The sequence below is a fragment of the Pleurodeles waltl genome, chromosome 1_2, assembly GCF_031143425.1.
Source record: "Pleurodeles waltl isolate 20211129_DDA chromosome 1_2, aPleWal1.hap1.20221129, whole genome shotgun sequence".
Taxonomy (NCBI): domain Eukaryota; kingdom Metazoa; phylum Chordata; class Amphibia; order Caudata; family Salamandridae; genus Pleurodeles; species Pleurodeles waltl.
This window is the reverse complement of record NC_090437.1, coordinates 1,090,087,542-1,090,110,154: the sequence shown is the minus strand read 5'-3', so window position 1 is coordinate 1,090,110,154 and position 22,613 is coordinate 1,090,087,542. Positions and strand designations below refer to the sequence as shown.

Below are 22,613 nucleotides of genomic sequence, written 5' to 3'. Positions count from 1 at the left end.
CTACAAAAAGTCGAAAAAATACACCACTTCAGGTTCTTGACTATCCAGGGGTGGCTTTAAACACAAAGAAAAGGGAATGTGTGTCCTTCAGAGAACAGTGTTTTCCATTTTGTAATGTCATCTACTTCTACAAACTGCGTTCCCCATGGGAGCAATGGCCTCTTGCATTTTCCTAGTGCTCAACATGTCTGTATATGACATCTCTTCAACAGTGCAAGGAAGATCAGTGAAATTCATGCAAAGGCAGTTGGGAAGACCAGTTGACACTGATCTTCAAGCCAAATAATCCCATCAAATGGTGCAGTCAGACAAACTCCTAAAAGATTCCTTTCCACCAGAACACACCTTCTCAGGCCTTAGAGATGAATGCAACTCTGACAGGTTGGGGAGACCTCTAGAAAACTTGTTGAAATAGGGATGTGGTGTGGTCTAGCATATAAATGCCCTAGAAACCAAAGCTGTTCATCTAGCATTAAAAGCTTTCTTTCCGTAGACATCTAAGGACATATTGCTTATTAAAACAAAACAACCACAGTGTATTTAAACAAAGAAGCAGAACAAGAGCAGGATTTCATTTCTAGAGGCAGAAGCAATATGGCATTGGCTTTTTGCAAGACGCTGTCCGTTCAAGCTGTACACTTGACAGATCTTTCGAATTTTTTCCGAGACTAGAGATGTCTGTGAATAAATGTTTTTCTAATAAAAAATGCCCAAGTGTTAAAAATGTTGTCTCTAGTTAGCAGAGGTAAGTCACAATACCAATCCAAATTATCCTGTGCTCACCCTCTAGTAGCTTGGCACAGAGCAGGCAGGCTTAACTTAGAAGGCAATGTGTCAAACATTTGTGCAATAACTCATACAGTAACACAGTGAAGACACCACAAAAAGCGCTCCAAACCAGTTAAGGAAAATAGATAATATGTATCTGAATAAAATAAGATCAAAAAGATTAAGATCCAATAAGCACAAGTTGAGATCACTTTTTAAAGGTTTTAGACTCTCAGTTCTTAAACAGTGGTTGTATCTTTGTAACACACAGTAACTGGGATGGACTGCAGAGAAGGACATGTGTTGAAAAATAGGGTGTTGCGTTGGATTTTCTGGTGCAACGCAAACAATGCATCATTTCTCTCCACACTGCAAGGCGATGCGTAGTTTCTTTCAATGCTTCATGGCGATGTGTTGAATTTCAGGTGCGCAGCCTTGGTTCCTCACTGCGATGAGGGGATATTTTCACATCCCAGGGATGATGCGTGAAAATCCTTGACCCGCTGGTAGAAAGCAGCAGGTGCTGATTTGATCTGGTAGGTGATGTGCGATTTTTTTTCAGCCACGATGCAGGTGCTGCATCGATTTCCACAGGCGTTGTCGATTTTTCGACGCATGGTGATTTTCTTCTCTTGGGTGAAGTCTTTGTGGCCCTGTGATTTCAGAACAGGAGGCAAGCTGAAAACAAGCCCTTGGAGAGCACTTGTGGAGAAGGCAGAGTCCTTCCAGGAGAGTTAGGAGCAGCAGTGCAACAAGCAGGAAAGCTGTCCAGATGAGTCCTTTGGGCAGCCAGGCAGTCCCTCTGACAGAGTCCAAAAACCCAGTGTATATATACCCAAAAATGCCTTTGAAGTGGGGAAACTTCAAAGAGTGGTTTTGAAGTGCACAAGTTCCCCTTTCAGCCCAGCCCTGTCAGCCCTGATCCGTGGGGGGGGGGGGGGAGCGCTATTAGTCCTTTGTGCCCAGTAAAACCCATCTGTATGCAGAAGAATGCAGATACAGCAGAGTGCCCTGTGTTTATGGCTGGCTGGGTGGAATGCGCAAGGGGAGCTGTCAACCAGCACAGCCCAGATATGGATTGGAGACCGGCTGTAAGGCACAGACGATAGTAAGTGCAGAGAAATGCCCACTTTCTAAAAGTGGCATTTCAAAAATACTAATGTTAATCCAACTTCACCAGTAGGCAGGATTGTAGTTTACCATTCTGCCCATACTAAACATCATGACGTGGCCACTCCTTTCAGATCACATTCTACCACTTAAAAGTATGATGGCAGTTCTAGTGCTGGCCCCTATGAGAGGAGCAGGCCTCACTGTAGTGGAAAACTAATTTGTGAGTTTTACACTACTCGTTTATGTAAAACACATAAGTACAGGTCCTTCCTTTTACTTACACAGCACCCTGCCCTATGGGTTACCCAGAGCCTACCTTAGGGGCGACCTATTTGTAGAAAAAGGGGAGTCAAAGGTCTGGCAATTAGTTTTAAATGCCAAGTCGAAGTGGCAGTGAAATTGCACACCCAGGCCTGGCAATGGCAGGCCTGAGACATGGTTAAGGAGCTACTTACGTGGGTGGCACAACCAGTGCTGCAGTCCCACTAGTAGATTTTAATTTACATGCCCTGAGCACCAGTAATGCACTTTACTAGGGACTTACAAATAAATTAAATATGGCAGTTGGGTAGGAACCAATGTTACCATGTGTAGGGGAGAGAGCAGATGCACTTTAGCACTGGTCAGCAGTGGTAAAGTGTGCAGAGTCCCAATACCAGCAAAAACAGGGTCAGAAACATGGAGGGAGGGAGGGAGGGAGGCAGGCAAAAGGTTGGGGGGGATGACCATCCAAAGGCTGTTTGGTCTAACACCAAGCTTTGTATCCAGTTTATGGGAACTAGACTTGTTGGGCAATGCCATTAGATCAATTGGACCAGCAAATTTCTGTGCAGTTTTTACCCTTCTACCTGATTTCGGCAGCACTCCTGAAGCTGAAGCACTCCAGTGCCAAAATGATTGCCATAGCTCCAGAATGGCAGAGACTGCTGTGGTTCTCATCCCCTGGAGGAACTGCTGTGCAGACCAAATCTACTATCAAAGATGCAGGGAAAGGTGCATCAACACAGCATACAATCTTTGAATTTGGCTGTATGGATCCTGTGGTCATATAATACGGTCACCATTAACCTCAAGAGTGTATTACATACTTTAAGAAGCCAATCATCATTCTGCTAGAATGTCCTATAATTTTAAATGTCGATTTATGATATTGTGTTTACAAAATAAACACAATCCATTTCTTTGTCAGGAAGATATAAGCATACATTATTATATACTACAGTACTCTTCAAAAGCAACAGTATTCTTCAGTTAAGGTTAGTTTGGCTGTCATTGCACCCTACAGAAAAGGCCCAAATCAAGTCCTTCTTGACAATTATTTATTTTAGACGTTTTGGAAGGCTAGGAGATGTTTCATTCCAAATGGCTACTTTTTCTCCTAGGGTAACTGTTGTTCTTTCTAAATTTATGGCTGCCATTTTGAGCCTATCCATAAGGCCTTGTTGCAGCATATCACTTGGAAAATTGCTAGAAGGTTCAATGAAGCTATCTGCAATTGAGCCTTCATCAAAAGAGAGATGTACTTGGAACACGTCCACCAAAGTATGCAAGTTTACCTAAGGTAGATTCGGACTTGCTTATCAAGAAGACAGTTTCTTGCAGAGAGATCACTCCTTATTTGAATATGCGAAGAGCCTCAACATTCTAATTAAAATTATAGATATGAGCAACACTAATTTTCTTTTTGTCAATTATGGACCCCTTTGTACTCAAGTAGCATTTACGAAACAAAAAATGTAATAAATTATAGTTTCCTGTATTACCAACAAGCCAACAGACTTTTTCCGGATAAACCAAGAGCTCGTTTTACAGGGGGAAGGTGGCTACTGCTGCTTGGTTGATAAATGTTAATTTAGTGGATATTTGTAAAGCAGCCACATGGAAATCAATCAATCCATACATTCACTAAACATTATTGTTCCGATGAAGTCAGAGCTGAGACATCTTTAAACAACCTTTTTGCTTGACTGACATTAATATTCAAAAGTTGCACTAGCTAGATCTGTTAGACATTATTTAATTTTTTTGAGGGATATGCTTACTAATCTTGTCTACGTTTGACTATCGGAGAGGAGCCTACGGTGTATAGAATTAAATGTTACTTGTTATCCTGGTTCTTCATTGTAAGAATCCTCACTGAAATCTTCAACCTCCCGCCACCCTGAATGCAGATAATGTCTCTATCAAAGGTCGAATTTTACTTACTATAAACTCTTGCAAAAGTACTAAAGCTGTGAGGTAAACTGCCAGTAGAAGGCATGCGGAGAGGTGATAGCATACACGTTTTATTTAAAATATGTTCACAACCGTAATGTGGAAGTTTGATTCCATATTTTGATGGACTACATTTTTCAGCTACATGCTCCACCGTAGGTTTTAAAAATGGAGAAAATATTCGATAAATGCAATCTGTTCTATTAGATGGCAGTAACATGTACATTGGACTTTAATGAAAATGTCTACTTCAATTAAAATGTGCTTTTATAAAGTGATATGACAAAAGTGCTCTTGTGCGCCCCCCCCCCCCCCCAACCCCTCATGTGGGTGGGAACTATTCTACATTTCTTCCTGCAGGTAGGATTCCTATGATGCAGAATCATGAGTACAAGCAAGTAACATGTTCTTTATCTTGCGCAATTGCATTGGCTGCCAATTGAGAAACTGATAAAATTCAGATAGGTCTGTATTTACCAGAAAGCTATTAATGGGTCAAATCCAGCTTTTATTAGACATTTGATAGCCATTAAGTTACCTGCTCTTAATTTCTGTTCAACTACAGCATGCTTACAGACTGCAACCAAGATCTGTAAGCTTAAACGATGAGCACGCTCCTTTTCCTACTCTGTCTGTGCTTTGGCAGTCTCTCCCACTCTAGTTACCTCACAAGTGATTATTTGGCATTCAGAACAATGCTTAAAACTCATCTCTTTTTTTTTTTTTTTTGCAGTACAGCTGTTTTTCATGCCTAAGCACCTTACTAGTGCTTGCATTATCAATAAAACATTAATATAGCATTAACATATTTTAAAGTGACTTGAAGCAGCTGACCAAACATAAAAACACCCATGTTCATTCCAGGTTGACCAGACATTTCTCTTGGCTATTGAAGTTTGCATTTTTCCCTAAAATGGAGACGGCGGTATTTTTAGAAGGATTTACACCCCACTTTAGATGTTTGTTTCTTACTGATTCCACTTGGTTAGTTCTGGGTTTGTCTGCCTGCGGTAAGCGGAATTCTCAAAGCTGAGCCACCAGAATAATCAGATTCTATATTTCCTGAATTTTGGGGGGGGGAGGGGGACTGGGGGGGGGGGGGGGGTGTTTGGTCAACCATACAAATTTAACCACTGTCCTTTACTGAAAAGTAGAACTGATATATGGTATAACTTAATGCCCATAAATAAAAAACGTCCTAGAGATGTAGGAATTTTCAACTTCATATTAGACAATAGTTACCTTTGAGACCTCTTGTGAAACTCAAAATAAATTTCTCCCAATATTCATATGGAACAGTGTTAAGAGATAAACAAGGGAAACATAAAACATATGGAATGTAAAATAACCTACAATTTTCTTTTAAGTACACTGAGATTAGAACTGTATATCATTCTGCTTCATTCTTGATAATCCAGCCTCCTTCAAACTGCTTGAAATCCAGGGGAAAAACAGACTGACAAGAACTTTGTTTCCCAAAAGTTTTCAAAGGTCACTGAAAAGATTCATCAATCACAGGCCTTAGTCCAGAGTAATTGTCCCTTCTTCTTGCAACCAAGTGCCGCTGTATAATTCCGGAGAACAAACAACTCTTGTTTCTTTTGTGTCAAATAAAACACACGGTATACTCAACGTCACTAGTGATAACGAGCAAAGCCATATTTTAATTGACAGTACAAGAATCCAATTCAAATGTTTCTGGATTTGTTTGTTTTGTATAGGTGTGACCTGGGTTTGATCTGACTTACATAATGGAGTTGCATATTGAAATGTCACGGATAAGCTAAAGAACTTAGTATGAAAACCTTAGTTTGAATGTTTCCATCAAGTCTTTTGTTTTAATGGGTGAAAGAAGTCATCTAGTGAGCAAAGACACAATAGATATTTGGAAAAGAGCAGAAACAATAGGATAAATTGAAGAAGATTTGTAAAGTGGTGTTAACTGGAATATTGTATGCTTGTTTGGTGCGGACTACACATTTCAAAGCATCCTTGAATTCTTCTAGTTTCTCACCCCAACCCATTAAATAAATTGCATAATCAATGCAGCAAAAAATACAAACCTGCATTAATCATGCAATGCCTTTTTGTTATTGATTTTTCAAAAATGGACTGAAAAAGCATCTGTTATGGAAAAACCTAAACACAAAGTATGATATATGGATTTTAGGTGTAAGTTGCATGAACATCCATATAGGATAATCCTGCGCGATTCCTCTTTTGTGTAAAATACAAATTATTTTTCCTCTGCTCCACATTGCCCCTACCTCTTCCAGGCCTCTTCCTAGTTTAAGACTCTTTTATTCCTTCTTCAAACTGCTCAGCCCTTACGTCTGTAAACTGTTTACAATGTATATAGCAATAAAAAGTTCCCTGCTTGAACTCCAGTTCCTGGAACCTTAGTAAATCTTAATGCCTTAAAATGTTCTAACATGATCATACATTGTTCTTTCTGTGGCTGTGGGAAAAGAGTATAATATGACCATACTTTTTGAATAACTAACTGTATTCATGTCTTTTAACACTTCTTTACTATTCTCGCTTCATGGCTACGATATAATTTGCTCCGACGTCTGTTCAGAATGTGTGTATCATATAGAGAAACTGAAATAAACATTTTATATGTATGCATAAAACCTAAACGCAGTCAATGCCTTCTTTTTTCTTTAACAGATTTTGAATCTCACTCAGGCCCTGAAAGATGCAAAAAGCCCTATTCAGCTTGTCCAGATGCCCAGAGTAGTTGTAGAACGAAGCCAAAGTGGAAGCCAGGGACGCATTGTTCATCTGAGTAATGCTTTCACTCAGACTGTTCATTGCAGGAAACCCTTCTTTTCTTCATGGTAGTAAAGAAATTACACAAGTGAAAAAAAAAAACAATCACTGTACATATATAAAAGAGATGTATTTTGTCATGACTTTTTCAGTTTACTTTTGTATAAATAACTTGCAATAACCTGCCATAAGGTGAGCTAGGTTTCAACTGCCAAAACCTCAAATCTTTTGATGTTTTAAGAGTTGCATCTTGAATGTATTAAAAGTTTACATTTTGTGTCCAAAAATCGTGAAAATATGTTGGGGGAATACGGGGAGATTTGTTTAAAATGTATTTTTATATGACAAAATGAATTGTTATATTGTTGGCAATGTTAATTAAACAAAGTGTATGGTTTACAATCAATGCTGTAAAGATAATTGCTTTTGATTTGAACTATAGGCTGACCGAATGTCTCTCTGGCATTCATTGTTAATGTGATCTATAAAACTATCATTTCTTCAGACTACTGTCTTTATGAAAAATCTTGAAATTACACATTTGTCTTGAAAGTAAATATGGTTTTACAAAGCCACTAGCTGTAGCTAGCAGCACATTTAGTGATAGTAAACAAACTCGAAAATATGTATGTTGTTCAAAATGTTAAGCTTTAGATTGCACGTTCAACTTTTGTACTGGGGACCAAAAATGGAAGCTTAGTCTATTAGGTATTACATTTTATTATTTTATACATAATTACTTGCCACGCTTATAATTTTTTTATCTAGATTTCTCTTTTGGTAATAAAATGTGTTTAAGGGGAATTATGTCTCTGTAGTTGCTCCACTGCTCTTGCATTTTCCAGAAAATAATTGGAAAATTGTTGACTATAAAATAAGTTATCATCACACCAACTGCACCCTAGGATGGTGAGACGGAATTACCTTTTGATTTATATTTGGAATGTGGACGTATGTTTTGGGATAACTGACATCCCTATGTTAACTGTAGATTTTGTGGTTTGCTGGTGTTTTTTGTGAACTACCTCAAAGGCATTTTCAAGGTACGGATGCCTTGGATTTCTTGCTGTATTCTTCACAAATTGTTAGTAAAAGTTGGCTAGATGTGGAGCTCAACCGTTCTGAGGATCACCAAATCCCAATGCATACTATGTAGCTTCTTAATTTATGCTATTGCTTTCAGCATTGTTTGCAAGGGAATGTGTACTGCCTATAATTTTGTTTTATTTACTAAGTCCTGTTTGTTTGGATATTGAATGTTCATTTTGTTCCACTGTTTAAATGTTGAGTCATATTTTCCTGTGCATATTTATGCTTATGGAATAAGACTCCTGAACGAGTTATAATCCCAAACAAAAACATAAACATTTTGGAAAGAATTAACCTCTGTTTTTACTGGGGGAAAAGGGTGTGAACGTGCTAATGGATAAATGAGACATATGGAGTACATTGCCACTACTTCCTAGATTAAACTCTGAGACAACTAGTATCTGTGACCTATCCTTTTGCCCCCCTTAGCACGCCAATATATTTTTCACATCTTACTGAAATTGTCCCAATTATCGGTCATGAAATGTATAACTAATTTGGTATTACAGCGGTTTTATTATTTTTAATTGACGTTCTTTGTAAGAGTACTACACAGCCCTCAAATTTCAGGTTTCTGCTGTTTGTTCCCACACACTTACACATACTCCTGCAACATTGAATTGGAATGTTACCTTTATTGATTTATTTGTGAAAATATGCTTTCACACTCAGTATTCATTTAGGAGGAACTAGCTTGGGTGTAGTTCTGTGAAGGTCTCTGAACGCAAATGCCTTTAACTTGCCATGTGACCCCGTGGAAAAAAAGGTTTGGATTACTGAGCAATGCATTTATGAATTTAAAAATATGTGATTAAGCCTGTATTTTTGGGTTGGTATAAGTAGCCAGTGTTTTGAATTACTAAATATTGAAGCCTTACTAGACCAATAGTCTGGTCTTATGCTCCCATTCATAAATGGGGGGGGAAAACCATTCGCCTTTTTAAAGTGTTCGAATTCAATTTAAAAATAAAACATGCAATTGAGTGATGCACAAAATAAACCTACATTTGTTCACATTGTTTTTCTCAACTTATTCACAAACTCATGTACTATTTTACTTAAACTTTTCTAGTTGTCGAAGTGTGTGCAGCCTTGGTGGTACTCAGGGCTGGCACAGGTTTGATATGATACTAGTTTGATATAAGGGATAATTCTTCAGGAGTGGATCTTTATTCTTTTTTTATTTTTAATAGATTCTCAAACTTTAGTAATAATGGACCTCAGACTCGACTTACTTAGTAAAAATAGTATAACATGGCGCATCACTGTGCCTCAACCCTACGTTAGGGGCCTCTTTGTACCCTTAGTAGAACTTTTCTATCCATAATCTGGGTTTCATTACTTAGCAGCTCCACAGTTTAGGATTGCTTACCACACTATGGAAAGGGGACACTGGTCAGATCTTTTGCAATACTTGACATTCTCTACAAGGATAGGCACATTAAATTTGCCAATAAACAGAGTTCTGTTTCTAAGAAAGGGGTGTCTTTTTGCTTTGAACAATGTCAGAACAATGCACTATAGAGCTTGGTAGAAAATGTCTACCTGCAGCAGTGTTTTTTTCTGTCAAGAGAAACACTGAAGTAAACCTGGCATTTCCTTATAGGTTTTGTGATGAAGTATGCAATTTTAGAGCACTTACCGTACTTCGTAATTTATTGGCTTTGTCAGGTTGCTGTGGCCCTAGGGCTTTATGGCTCTGTGATGCTGGGTTGATTGATAACATGGTGAAGTCATACCTCACTAAACTCAGTCGAGGTCACGGCTCGTCAGTGTCCTATCATGTCGTTACTTACTAACAACACATGGGCTCCTTGTCTTGTGTCCTGCTAAAGTCCAGGTCCAGCAGTCATGTTGACATCACAGTACACCAGCATTGTGGTTCACTCACATCTAGGTGGTGTAGCTTTACCAGCACTGTTGATTTCTTAGTAAGGCATTGTAATGGATGGCATTATTCTACTTTCTAATGATTGAGCAGAGAAAATCCTCTTCAGTACAGATTTGTTTTTTTTTTGTCCTGTTTCTTTTTCGGTCATTGGCACAGGGTAACATCCAGCCTAAACCCACAGTGGCCTACAACATATGTAGATTGCTGTAACCTCCAAAGGAAGAAACACAGAGTGATGATCAAAAATTTACAATTTCAGCCATTCTAAAACCTCTTGTTTTTAAACTCCTAAAAGGAAATCAGTAATGCTGAGACTGGTCAAAAAGCAGATGATGTGCAACACCGGGTCAGATGTTTTTTTTGATGCATCATATGTCACGGGCTTTGATCATCTGCAGTTCAAGTCCTATACCACTCTGAATCAAGATTGTTTTTTTTTTTTGCTCTATTTACTTATTTTTTCTGTTTTAGACGTGCAGCTCAAAGTATCGCTGTCAGAGTGGAGGGAACATTTACACTCCTTGTTTAACTTGGGCCTGTCACAGGATCAAGACATCTCTCATATAATAACCTTACTTAAGCTTCAGAATCCTAATTCAAATGTCAGCTGTGCATTGAGTTTGTACAGGCAGAACAATTTAAATTGTGTTGAGGAACTTGACTATTAACCACGTTATTTCAACTTTAGCTGGTATAGCTTTTTTCAAATTCTTGCCAAAGTCAAAAAGGCAAAGTGAATCTTTGTTGTGCCCAACATCAAAACAGGTTAAACGCTCTGCAAATTAGTAGCGGAAGGAGGAAAACCATTTGGTATTAAAACGGTCAAAGACTTGAAGGCAACATGAGTTGTAAAAATGGCTATCCAGCAAAAATAGGAACAATTTCCTTTGCTCCAGTAGACCCTTGGCTGCTCACTTCCAGCCACAAATTCTAACTAGTTAATAAACATTATAGCAATTTACAAACAAATGGTTGACTTCTGATGATAAACCTTCTATTGAGGCATAGCGAAACTACTAATGGAGAAGGATTTCTAAGCAGGCACTCCTCATTAAGAACATGTGTTAGAAACTAATACGGTCTTAACTCCCATATATGGTGTCAAGATGAGGTTCTCAAGAGACAGGCATATGGAATGTGGAGTAACCTTACTTTCTTTTGGCAACATTTTATTGCATTACAGTGAATGATTCAGTAGGACAATGTTCATGCTCCTGCTTTGGTGAAATCATTGACACCTAGATTAGAGCAAAATGTCTGCATTTTTCGCAGAATGCAGCACATTCTGTCCCTCATCACTGCATTATGAAAACCGTTAATGACTCCTGCCGATCCACTGTAGGAAGGGAGAGTAAGCAGGGGTTGTTGTTAGTAAGAAGAGTGAGGAAGCAGCTGCTACTCGGTGAAGACTCTTAAATTCCACAGATTTACCTACTAGTTAGCCCATTTGCTCCTGGGTTGTTCGGAACCAGGTTCTGATTAATACCAGGTGGCCTCAATGTTTAAACTGCCTACTCTGGGAATTCCATTTTGAGGGTATCTGCATGTTGCCAGTTTCTCTACATCAGAAACTTCCTTGACGTTGCCTTGTAAAAACTTTTACCCCATTCTGCAAAGCTGAGATATGCAGCACAGATGTTTGTAATAGGGTATGTTCAAGGCAGCAATCTTCAGGGTGGGCACTCCATATCGAGAGGGACCCTGATAAGATGCCATGCCAGCTATTCCTCAGTGACTTGAAATTCTCCAAAAGAGAATACTTTGGATAACAGAAAGTCAGGTGAGCTTGGCCAGTTTCATCAATTTGTTCTTCAAAAAAAGCAACAGTGAGCCCATCCTCTGCGTGGTCGATAATGCACCTGGCTTGTGTTTTAAAGGATGCCAGTGTAACTGCCATAGCCGAGATGATGCTGGACATGATTTGGACATAACGTTAATTACCTATGTTGTATCTATGATAAAGAAATACACCTCTTTTGATTATAACGCCAATAAGCGTGAGGAATCTTATAACTCCCTATTTTTTCTCAAACTAATTGCTCCAGCTTTTTGGTAAATGGATCACAAATGCAAGAATTTGTTATGACACAAAGGCAAAAGAGGAAAAAAGATGACATGATGCTTGACCTGTAAAATGAAAAACATGGTATGTTTGTTGACACTGCAGATGGCTCACAAATGGGTTTTTCATCAAGCAAGCATCATCATAGTTATTGACGCCACTGCCAAATGCAAGCAGCTCTTTACAAGGTAAGATGTTTACTACTATCAAATTTGACAAGACAACTGTGGAGTGGAGAGTACCTTTTTCTTTGCCTGATCTTAGCTCTGGAGAGCCTGCCTCTGATTTTCCCCCTTAGCAAGCTGTAATGTTTTAGATCCCCCCCACCCCAGCAAACACGCTGATCATGCCAGTACCCTGTAACTGGTTCCTTTAAAACACACACACCACACACACACCCCCCCACACCACACCACACCACACCACACCACACACACACACACACACACACACACACACCCCCCCCACACCACACACACACACCCCCCACACCACACACACACACACCCCCCACACCACACACACACACACACCCCCACACCACACACACACCCCCCACACCACACACACACCCCCCACACCACACCACACACACCCCCCCACACCACACCACACACACACCCCCACACACACACACACACACACACACACACACCCCACCCCCACCCCCCCCCCCCCCCCCACCCTCTCCCACACACACGGGTGGTCAGACAGAAAGGTGTCAGAAGTTCATTTGAAGATAGGGCACTCCTTTGTTCCTTCTTAGCCAATTATTCTTAAGGACAGGTTACCCCCATCAGGTAAACAGCTAGTTAAAGTGGGGCAGCCTCCCTTGCCTCTGTGCTTGTTTTAGGTAGGTGACAAGAGGAGACTCCCTGCCTTCCTGATCACACTTGTGAAAAAGACTATGGTGGGGCCAGTCTCCATGGAAATAACGGAATTACAGAATACCTGTTGGACTTTTTTGCTTATGCAGGGTCATCCCCAATCTTTTTGCCTCCTGCCTCCTATTTTTTCTGACCTATTGCTGTTGGTTTTTTTAACTCTGAGCACTTTACCACTGCTAACCAGTGATAAAGTGCATATGCTCTCTGTGTAAATTGTATTGGTAATTGGCTTATCCATTATTGGCATATTTGATTTATTAGTAAGTCCCTAGTACAGTGCACTAGAGGTGCCCAGGGCCTGTAAATCAAATGCTAGTAGTGGGCCTGCAGCACTGGTTGTGCCCCCCACATGAGTAGCTCTGTAATCATGTCTCAGACCTGCCACTGCAGTGTCTGTGTGCGCAGTTTTAATTTTAATTCGACTTGGCAAGTGTACCCACTTGCCAAGCCTAAACCTTCCCTTTTCTTACATGTCAGACACCACTAAGGTAGGCCCTAGGTAGCCCCTAGGGCAGGGTGCAGTGTATGGTTAAGGTAGGACATATAGTAATGTATTTTATATGTCCTGACAGTGAAATATTGCTAAATTCGTTTTTCACTGTTGCAAGGCCTGTCCCTCTCATATGTTAACATGGGGACTACCTTTAAATCTGATTAAAGTGTAGATTCCCTTTAGGAGTGGATGGACATGTAGAGTTTCGGGTCTCTGAGCTCACAAATTAAAAATACATCTTTTGGTAAAGTAGATTGTGTGTTTGAAAATGCCACTTTTAGAAAGTGGGCATTTTCTTGCTTATACCATTTCTGTGACTATACCGGTTTGTGGATTCCCTGTCTGGGTCAGTTTGACAGTTGGGCTGGTTGAACCTCACACTAGACAGTGACACAAAGGGAGCTGAGGTGTAGCCTGCATATCCTGATGAGCCATCTGTGCTAGGAGGGAAGGGGAGGAGTGGTCACTCACACCTGAAAGGGCTGTGCCTGCCCTCACACAATGCAGTCTCCAACCCCCCCGGTGAGTGTCCGGAGGCCTGGCCTGGGCAAGGCAGGATTTCACATTCCAAAGAGACTTTACTTTGAAGTAGGCCTACTTCAAAGGAGAAATTGGGTATAAGAAGGGCACCCAAAACCACAGACTTTAGAAACACTTCTGGAACCAAGAGGAACCTCTGCCTGGAGAAGAGCTGAATAGCTGAGGAAGAAGAGATGCCCTGCCTGTGACTGTGCTTTGTGGAGCTATCCTGCAGTTGCTGCTTCTGCCAGAGTAAGAGGGCAAAGTCTGGACTTTGTGCCTTTCATCTTGAGAAGAAATCTCCAAGGGCTTGATCTAGTGCTTGCCTCCTGTTGTTTGAAGTCTCAGCCAAGAGACTCCTACTCTGCCCTGTGGTACCCATCCAGTTCCTGGGACCCTGAAAGGAGAAGCTGGCAGCCTAATGACAAGAAAATCCACGTACAGAGTGCCATGTGGGGAAAAGATTGACGCAAATCCGATCTGTGGCTGAAAAAACGATGTGCCGCCGGCTCCGCAGCTGAGAAATTATGCTCACAGGAAACGTGAATGAAAAAGCGACACACGGAGCAGGAGAAACGACGCGCAGCATCGCTGACGGAGGCTGGGAGATCAAAACCTGCGCTGTGGGATTTTCGAATCATCGTGCGGCTGGATTTTCGACTCACGTACCGCCGTGTGGAGTTATATTTTACGCACACCCACCCGTGCGGGGTTATTTTTGACGCGCACCAGGTACATTTCACTCTAGCAGCGCTAATGTGTGTTTAAAACTACTTAAATACTCTTTTTGCATTTTTATTGATAACTTGACTTGTGTATGGTGTTTTTTTTGTTGTTTTAGTTTTGCTTAGATAAATATTTCCTATTTTTCTAAACTGGTGTAGTGTCAGTTTGTAGTGTTTTCATTAAGTTACTGTGTGTTTTGGTACAAATACTTTACATCTAGCACTCTGAAGTTAAGCCTACTGCTCTGCCAAGCTACCAAGAGGGTAAGCAGGGGTTAGCTGAGGGTGATTCTCTTTTACCCTGACTAGAGTGAGGGTCCTTGCTTGAACAGGGGGTAACCTGACTGTCAACCAAAGACCCCATTTCTAACAATACGTAATACCAGTCACCGCTGAACTGCTGGAATACACAAAGACTTGCTGTACCCTAGGTATGAAGATAGGACAAAACATTCGAGTAGGTGTGCCAAGATTTCCTGACCAGAAGCCTTGGGTAGAAACACTAGTGGTGCCATGAGATTCCATAGAATGCCAGGGTTTAGTTATTGACTGCCAGCTCATCTGGCCAAATCTGGCAGGTGACTTGAGTATTACTCAGGGTCTGCCAGGATAGGTTGCCTGCTTTGAGGGAGAGAGTTTACTTCTCAGGAAGGGTCTGGAAGTTCTCTTGCATGAATGAGACAGGGCCGCGAACAAGCTTAGGTTAGGCAGTCAGAGGAGTGCTAGGACGCTGGGAGAAACCTGAACTGCTATGCCATAACTGGGATCTGCAAATCCCTGGTGTGTCCACACAGTATGAACAATTATGACTACGCCTAAGAAAGGATTCTGTGCACTTCACCCAGTTGTAAGTTTTTAGCACCAAGTTGCTTAGACACGTGATCCTGTCCACAGCTGAAACTACATAGAATTACCTGACCAAGTGATTCACATCAGCAGAGAAGATCGTACCAGCCACGGTAGTCGCCGCTGTGACCTGTAGTGGGCACTGAAGTTGTTTGGGTGGTAGGTTTTGTGAACCCCAGCTGTGGAATTATGATGACAGCAGGCACTGTGACCCAAAGCACAGCCTCCTCTTGACTGGTGCAGCTGCTAGTCATCCGTGTTGTGCATGCTGGTGCTAATCTTGCAGAGCTCAATCACATCAGTGGGCTGGGGGCTGGGGCCTGGGACCAAGATTGGCCTTGCTCTTTACAGTGGGCCACTCAGGATGCACACTGCAGGGTGGACATCAGCCACTACAGTTCTTGCTATTCAAACTGCCACACCAAGCTCAAAGACTCGCAGTATGCTGCATCCAAGGAGGGGTGAGAGGAGTTCATACCTATGTGAGGAGATACACCCAACTGTGAGTGAGCTGAACCACAAAAGCTGTCCCACTAGACCCACTGAGATTCCCTCCACAGCCAACAGCCACTCTACTCTGCCTTTACAGACTGTCCATGAAATTACCATGCATACTGTTCTCCTTAATCTATTATGTGTGTTGATTCCATTGCGTATGTCACATCAAAATGCTTTCTGTTGCAAATTGATGTACTGGCTTGAAATACTGATTTAAATATGATGTTGAGTTCTAAGTCTCTAATCCCACATCACCTCCTTGAGTAGGTCTTGGACTGCTTGATTTATCTACCTTGAGAGTCCAGTGCTAAAGGGGTGTACATGGTCAGAGGCCAATAGTAGGATTCAATCCAGGTGGCACTTGTCGGCTGAACAGTTTCAAGAAAGCCTTTTGTAATATGTTTTGTCCCTATAACTTTAACGGCATATCCGCCTTATAACCCTTTCAGTCCACTTCTTTATCCTGGGTACAGGTGAGAGCAGGTCCAGTTGTTTAAGGCTCTTCTAGGGTCGCAAACAGCATGTTCAGTCCTCTTATTTTCTCCAGGTCCAACAGTGTTCTGAAGTGGATGCCTGGCGATGGCACATGTATGCGTTGCATGTGGAAGTGGGAATTACTCCTGGCCACACCCTAAACACTAGGGTAAATGTGCTTGGGGCCAACCTGTCCATTTTGGGAATTTTCAAGGTGGGAGAAGACTTTGGCCCCACTAAACTTGGGCTCTGAGGCCTGGGAGTATATGGGGGAAACTTACTATGGTACTCCTTGTGTCCTCCCATAATGACCACTCAAATCCAGTTTGGGACAGTTACTTTATTCCCAGTAAACCCAGAGACAGATGTCTGGTAGAGCAAAGCAGGGTGACAGTCCATGTGGGCTACTGTCGATGGCCGTCCCTCACCCTTGGGCCAACACTTGCTGCGCTATGCTGTTGCTGCCACAGGCTGCGCCTCTGCTCTTCAATAGGCCTCCAGATCCAAGCCTCTTCGGCTGGGTGCCTAGGCCCAGCTCCTACTGCGGTTGCAGCAGCACCCAGTCATCTGCTGCTTCCCCAACCAAGAAGGGGGCCTGCAGACATCACCAGACGTTCTCCAATGCCAGTCTGTTAGATTCTTCCACACTCCAGTTGCAGTCCTCAGATGAGGGCCTGTGCAGTCCCACGGGCTCTGGCAGCGCTATTTTAATTGCCCCATGGTCTGGCGGCCCATCAATCGTGGACACATCGGCCGCCTGACCGAATACTGTTACAGTGGAGAATGCTTCATCTCCTGGGGGATGCAGTGAAACGGTGGGGGCACTAGAGGGGCAATAATTTGGGCAGGATGGCCACAGATGGAGGGGGGGGGGGGGGGGGGCTGCTACCAGGCTGAGGCCGAAGAGCACTGCATCTTATGGCATTGATGTTTGGCCTCACCCCTCGCAACGTGGGCCTCCTTGCCTACATTTACCGAACACTACTGCCTTCACAGTTGGGTCCGGAGGGACATGTACTTTAACTGTTCAGCCCTGCAGGACTTACTAGTTTGATCTTGGTTCCCAGACCTACCCCCCAGGGATGGTACTGTTTGGGTATCTATTCAAAGGTAAGGAATCTGCAACTAGAAGTCTATCATTTGAACAAGTTACTTACCTTCATTAAAGTCTTTTCCGGTAGAGACATATCCTAGTTGCAGATTCCTTACCAGCCCGCCTATCTTCCCCGCTCTGAACTGATATCTAGGGATAGGGACAGGGACTCACCGCCCCCCTTCCCATAGGGCCTTAGTTTTGACGCACCAGTAGTCTTTGTTCTACATGGTTCCACGCTTCCGGCACAAAATGTTGTGAAAAGAAACTGTCAGTGCACCGGGGTGGCATAGGACACACAGCATCATATCCTGTGCGGACAATGCCGACGACGGACACTGAGCTGATCGATGGCACCTAACAGCTGCACGGGTGCTGCTCAGAAAATTCTCTGGATCCAGCCTGACACCTGAAAATTCAAAGGTTAGGAATCTGCAACCAGAATATGTCACTACCAGAAAAGGCATTACTAAAGGTAACTAACTTGTTCAAAGGGGTCATCTCTGCCTATCCAGGTCAACCTCTTGTTTTCTCTTGTGAAACATTTCACACCCATTCACACTTACTCAGTAGCTAATTACTTAATGGCAGCCGCAGCGCTGTGAGAGGGTGACTCCTCTGACCTTTTGCCAGCATCTGTTGCCCTCTCCAGCTCCTTCTCCTACTCCTGCCCCTGCTCCTCTGCCTCCAGGATCGAACTGAGAGCCTACTGACTCCCAGTTTGAGGCCACCCCCCACCCGCAGGCTCCTGCCTGCGCTTCATCCCTGGTGGCTCTCACTCTTTTTCTCCTTTTTTTTTTTTTTTTTTCTCCATTTTGCTTCTTTTCTCTTTTTCTCCTGCCCTTCACCTTTCACTCAGCCCACGCTGCTGCTGCCTCTGCAGCGCTGGCCTCTGCAAAGTGCCTTTCCCACCCTCCCACCTCCCTGCTGACCGATTTCCCTCCGCCCTCCCCCCACCCAGTACTGCCTCACTCCCCTCAAAACCGAACATCTCAGTGACTGCTGCACCGCATCCCCCAAGGACACGCACGGACCTTTCTCCTGCCGGAACTGCAACTTCAATTTCAACCACATCAATGAAAACGAACACCCCACACCCAGAAACACGATGCCTACCTCAACTGCCTCCTTCTGAATATATGCTCCCTCCATAAGCACGCCACCGAACTCTGGGATCTGATCGACTCCACCCAACCAGAAATCACATTCCTTACTGAAACCGCGACCAACCCCACCTCTGGACCAGACATCGCCATTGCTATCCTGGATGACTACAGCATTCTAAGGAAGGACCGACCCTCCCCAACCCAGGCAGAGGACTTGCCATCGTACACAAGTCTTCACTACGCATCACAGCCAACACAGAGAATGCACCACAATGGAACACCTCCACTGCCTAATCCACGCTGATCACAACTCCTCCATCCGTGGCACCCCGGTGTACAGACCGCCCGATCCCTGCACAGCATTCATCGTTGCCATTGTAGACATTGCCACCCCCAGGCCTTGGCATCCTCAGACTACATCCTCCTCGGCGACCTGAATTTTCACCTTGAGGACCGCAATGACCAAAACACCACTTCCCTAATAGACAACCTCACCACCCTCGGCCACCAACTGATCACTGCCCCCACGCACACAGCAGGAAACACACTGGACCCCATCTTTACCTCAAGCAACTGAATTACTACCAAGTCAATCTCCACCCTGGACTGGACAGATCACCACTGCCTACACTTCACCATCTCTGCACCCGGCAGACGCATCCTTCCCTCCAGGGTTCCCCCACTTCCCCCCCACAGGAAATTTAACGAAATCACTGACGAGCAACTCACCATGACACTCCCCATATCACCCTCGCCTCCCTCTGACAAAGCCAACCACCCAGCCCGCAACCTCAACTCCTGGATCACCAAATGTTCCTACACCCTAGCCCCCCCCTCTGTTCAACATCGCCCAAGCATGTCCCAAAGAAAGCCAGTTGGTTTGCCACTGAACCCCCAAGAATCCAAGCGCACCTGCAGGCGCCTAGAGAAGAAATGGAGAAACCAGCAAAGACCTCGCCTCCTTCAGAGCCCCACCGCCATCCACCACCGACGCATAAGGAATGCAAAAAAAACCTCACTCCGGGCACGAATCAACTCCTCCACACACAACCCGAAGGAACTTTTCATGGTTATCAATGATGAATTCACCAATCCCCCCTCCGAAGCCGCCAGTATCCCATGGTCACAAGACCTCTGCGACAGGCTCTGCACCTTCTTCCACCGCAAGATCGAGGACATTTACGACCACTTCCTCCTGAAGAACCAGCCCAGCATCAGAACCTAGGATCAACTCCCCCCACCCCCCAAGAACCCACACAAACCATCCACAGCTGGTCCACTCTCACCACCGAGGAATAAGAAAGCATCATGTACAGCACTCACTCCGGGAGCTCCCAGAGCTGTCCCCACTACATCTACATAGGAGCCAGTACATCCATCACCCGCAAGACTATGAACTGCTCCTTAAACACAGCCACCTTCCCTGAAGACCGGAAACATGCCAAGGTACACCCTCACCCGAAGAAACCCTTGGTGGACCCAGCTGAGCTAAAGAATTTCCAGCCCATCTTGCTGCTACCATACCCGGCCAAAGTAGTGGAAAAGGCCATCAACTCACAGCTGCTGCAATTCATCGAGGACAAGAACTCACTGGACACCTTCCAGTCTGGGTTCCACAGCACAGACAGCTCTTCTTACTGCCACTGATGACATCTGCCACTCCTAGACCGCGGCCACACCGCAGCACTCCTACTACTCGACCTCTCAGCAGCCTCCGACACCGTCTCTCACAGCTCCTTATGCACCAGACTCAACGATGCAGGAATCCGCGGAAAAGCCTTGAAATTGTTTCACTCCATCTCTGGAAGAACACAGTCAGGCTCCCACCCTACACATCCAAACATACAGAAGTCAGCTGCAGAGTTTCTCAGGGATCCTCCCTGAGCCCAACACTCTTCAACATATACATGGCCCCACTTGCAGCCATTGTCAGATGCCACGGTATGAATATTGTGTCTTACGCCGATGACACATCTCATCATATCCCTCACTGAAGATCCAGACATGGCCAAGAGGAACTTCCACACAGGAATGGAAGCCGTAGCCACCTGGATGAGAGAGCTGCCTCAAGGTCCACTCAGATAAGACCAAGCTCATCTTCGGAAACTCCACCTCCTCCTGGGAAGACTCCTGGTGGCCCACATCTCTTAGCGCCCGCCTTCTCCGACTGACCACGCCGCAACCTAGGAATCGTCCTTGACTCCTCCCTATCAATGACCCAACAGTTAAACACGGTCACCTCCTCCTGCTGGCACACCCTCCGCCAACTTTGAAAGATTTTCAAATGGATACCAGTAAACCGCCACAGGACAGTCACCCATACATTAGTCACAAGCAAGCCCGATTACGGCAACACACTCTATGCCGGCACCACAACAAAACATCAGAAAGCTGCAACTCATCGAAAACATCACCGCCAGACTCGTCCTGAGCCTCCCCCACCAGGAACAAATCTCCCAGCACCTGAGGACCCTCCACTGGCTCCCATTGGAGAAACAAATCATCTTCAAGCTACTCGCCAACACCTACAAAGCCATTCACAACATTGGACCGGCTACCTAAATCACTGCATCTCCTTCCACAACCCCGCCAGACTGCTCTGCCCAGCAGCCACTGGCTACTGTCCCACACATATGGAAAACCGCCGGAGGAAGGTTCTTCAACTACCTCGCAGCGAAGAACTGGAACAACCTACCCATGCACCTCAGACAAAGCCCATCGCTCAAAATCTTCAGTAAGAACCTCAAGACGTGGCTCTTTGGTTGAGGCTCTGTCTGCCCCTTCTCTCCCCCCCCCCCCCCCCCCCCAAAAAAAAGTTACTTTTTCCTGCCTTAAGACACTGTATACCAGTTTTTGTAAGTACATTTTTCTTATTATTTATTAAACTATCAGCTACACCAATAAATTTGATTTTTTTAAGTTAATAGTTTAATTTATTTTTCTAGCTGTATCCTAAGTAAAATTAGCATTATTAAATGTAATAATGTAACCCATTGTTTTCCTGTGGAACAGCCAGCTTGTCTTTGGTGAAAATAGCTTTGGGGCTTTTTCACTGTAAGGAAATTTTAACATTAAGGCCCTCATGACCCTGGTGGTCTGAAGACCGCCACATAATGAGTGTGGCGGTTTGGCCTGTGCCAAACCGCTACATCCCCGCTTGTACTGGCAGGGCGGTTGGGCAGCCAGGCCGGAGATTAGCATCTCCAACCCGGCAGTCCACTGAAGACTGCCGGCGGTATAACGAGTCAGCTTTCCGCCAGGGTTTCTGCTGCAGAAGCACAGTCATGAAAACCCTGGGGGAAAGGCTACCGGTGACAGGAAATTTATTTCCCGTCACTGGCGGATGACTCCCTCAACCCCCCGCAATCCCAATGCCCCCTGCAACCCTCTCCCGCCACTGCCTTCCCTTGTCAGACGATCGACTTACCTTGTCCGGCAAGAAGGTTATCTGGCAGAGAACAGGAACAGGAGCTTCCACTGCCGGCTGCGCCCTGCCATTAGGACTCCCCCAGGCTGTATTAGAGATTGTAATACGGCTGGCGGAGTCCTTTTGGTGGGGTGGGGCCGGTGGTGGAACTGCCCCTGTGCCTCCGACTGCCAAAATGACTACTGGAGGATTTCCACCCAAATTGTGGTGGAAATCCTTCAGTACCTGAAATATGGCAGTCTTCTGGCACCTGTGGCTTCGGCGGCCCTGAGAAAAGACCGCCAAAGTCCTCATGAGGGCCTAAATTCCCACATGTCCTGCTTATAAATACCGTGCATCCCACCTTATAAGTAATATGGCCTACATAGGGGTGACACTTAAATATTTAAAAGAAAGGTTACGACCTATCAAAAAGGATTATTTTGACAGGTCAAATTTGCAGTTTAAAACCGCAACAGCCAGTGTACAAATGGTGGGCCAGCAGTCATGTTTGCGCTGCTGTTGTAGTGGATAGCACGATGAGTGTTGCAGTCCACACTGACAACTTGCAGGTCCTGGGTACACTTTTATCACATACTAGGGCCTTATACATAAGTTACATTTGCCAATTAGCGGTATACAAATTTCGCCATT

At 44.1% G+C, this 22,613-nt stretch overlaps 1 protein-coding gene across 2 annotated transcripts in view; it reads left to right on the top strand.

Moving 5' to 3' along the window:
* PI4K2B (phosphatidylinositol 4-kinase type 2 beta) overlaps positions 1 to 8,973 on the top strand; it is a 183,727-nt gene extending 174,754 nt beyond the window's left edge. For both annotated transcript variants that reach the window (XM_069202160.1, XM_069202161.1), the window contains one exon: positions 6,769 to 8,973. In XM_069202160.1, coding sequence (XP_069058261.1) covers positions 6,769 to 6,942 — 174 coding nt within the window. In that variant the 3' untranslated portion in view covers positions 6,943 to 8,973. The remainder of the gene's footprint in view (positions 1 to 6,768) is intronic.
* Positions 8,974 to 22,613: the final 13,640 nt, after the last annotated feature.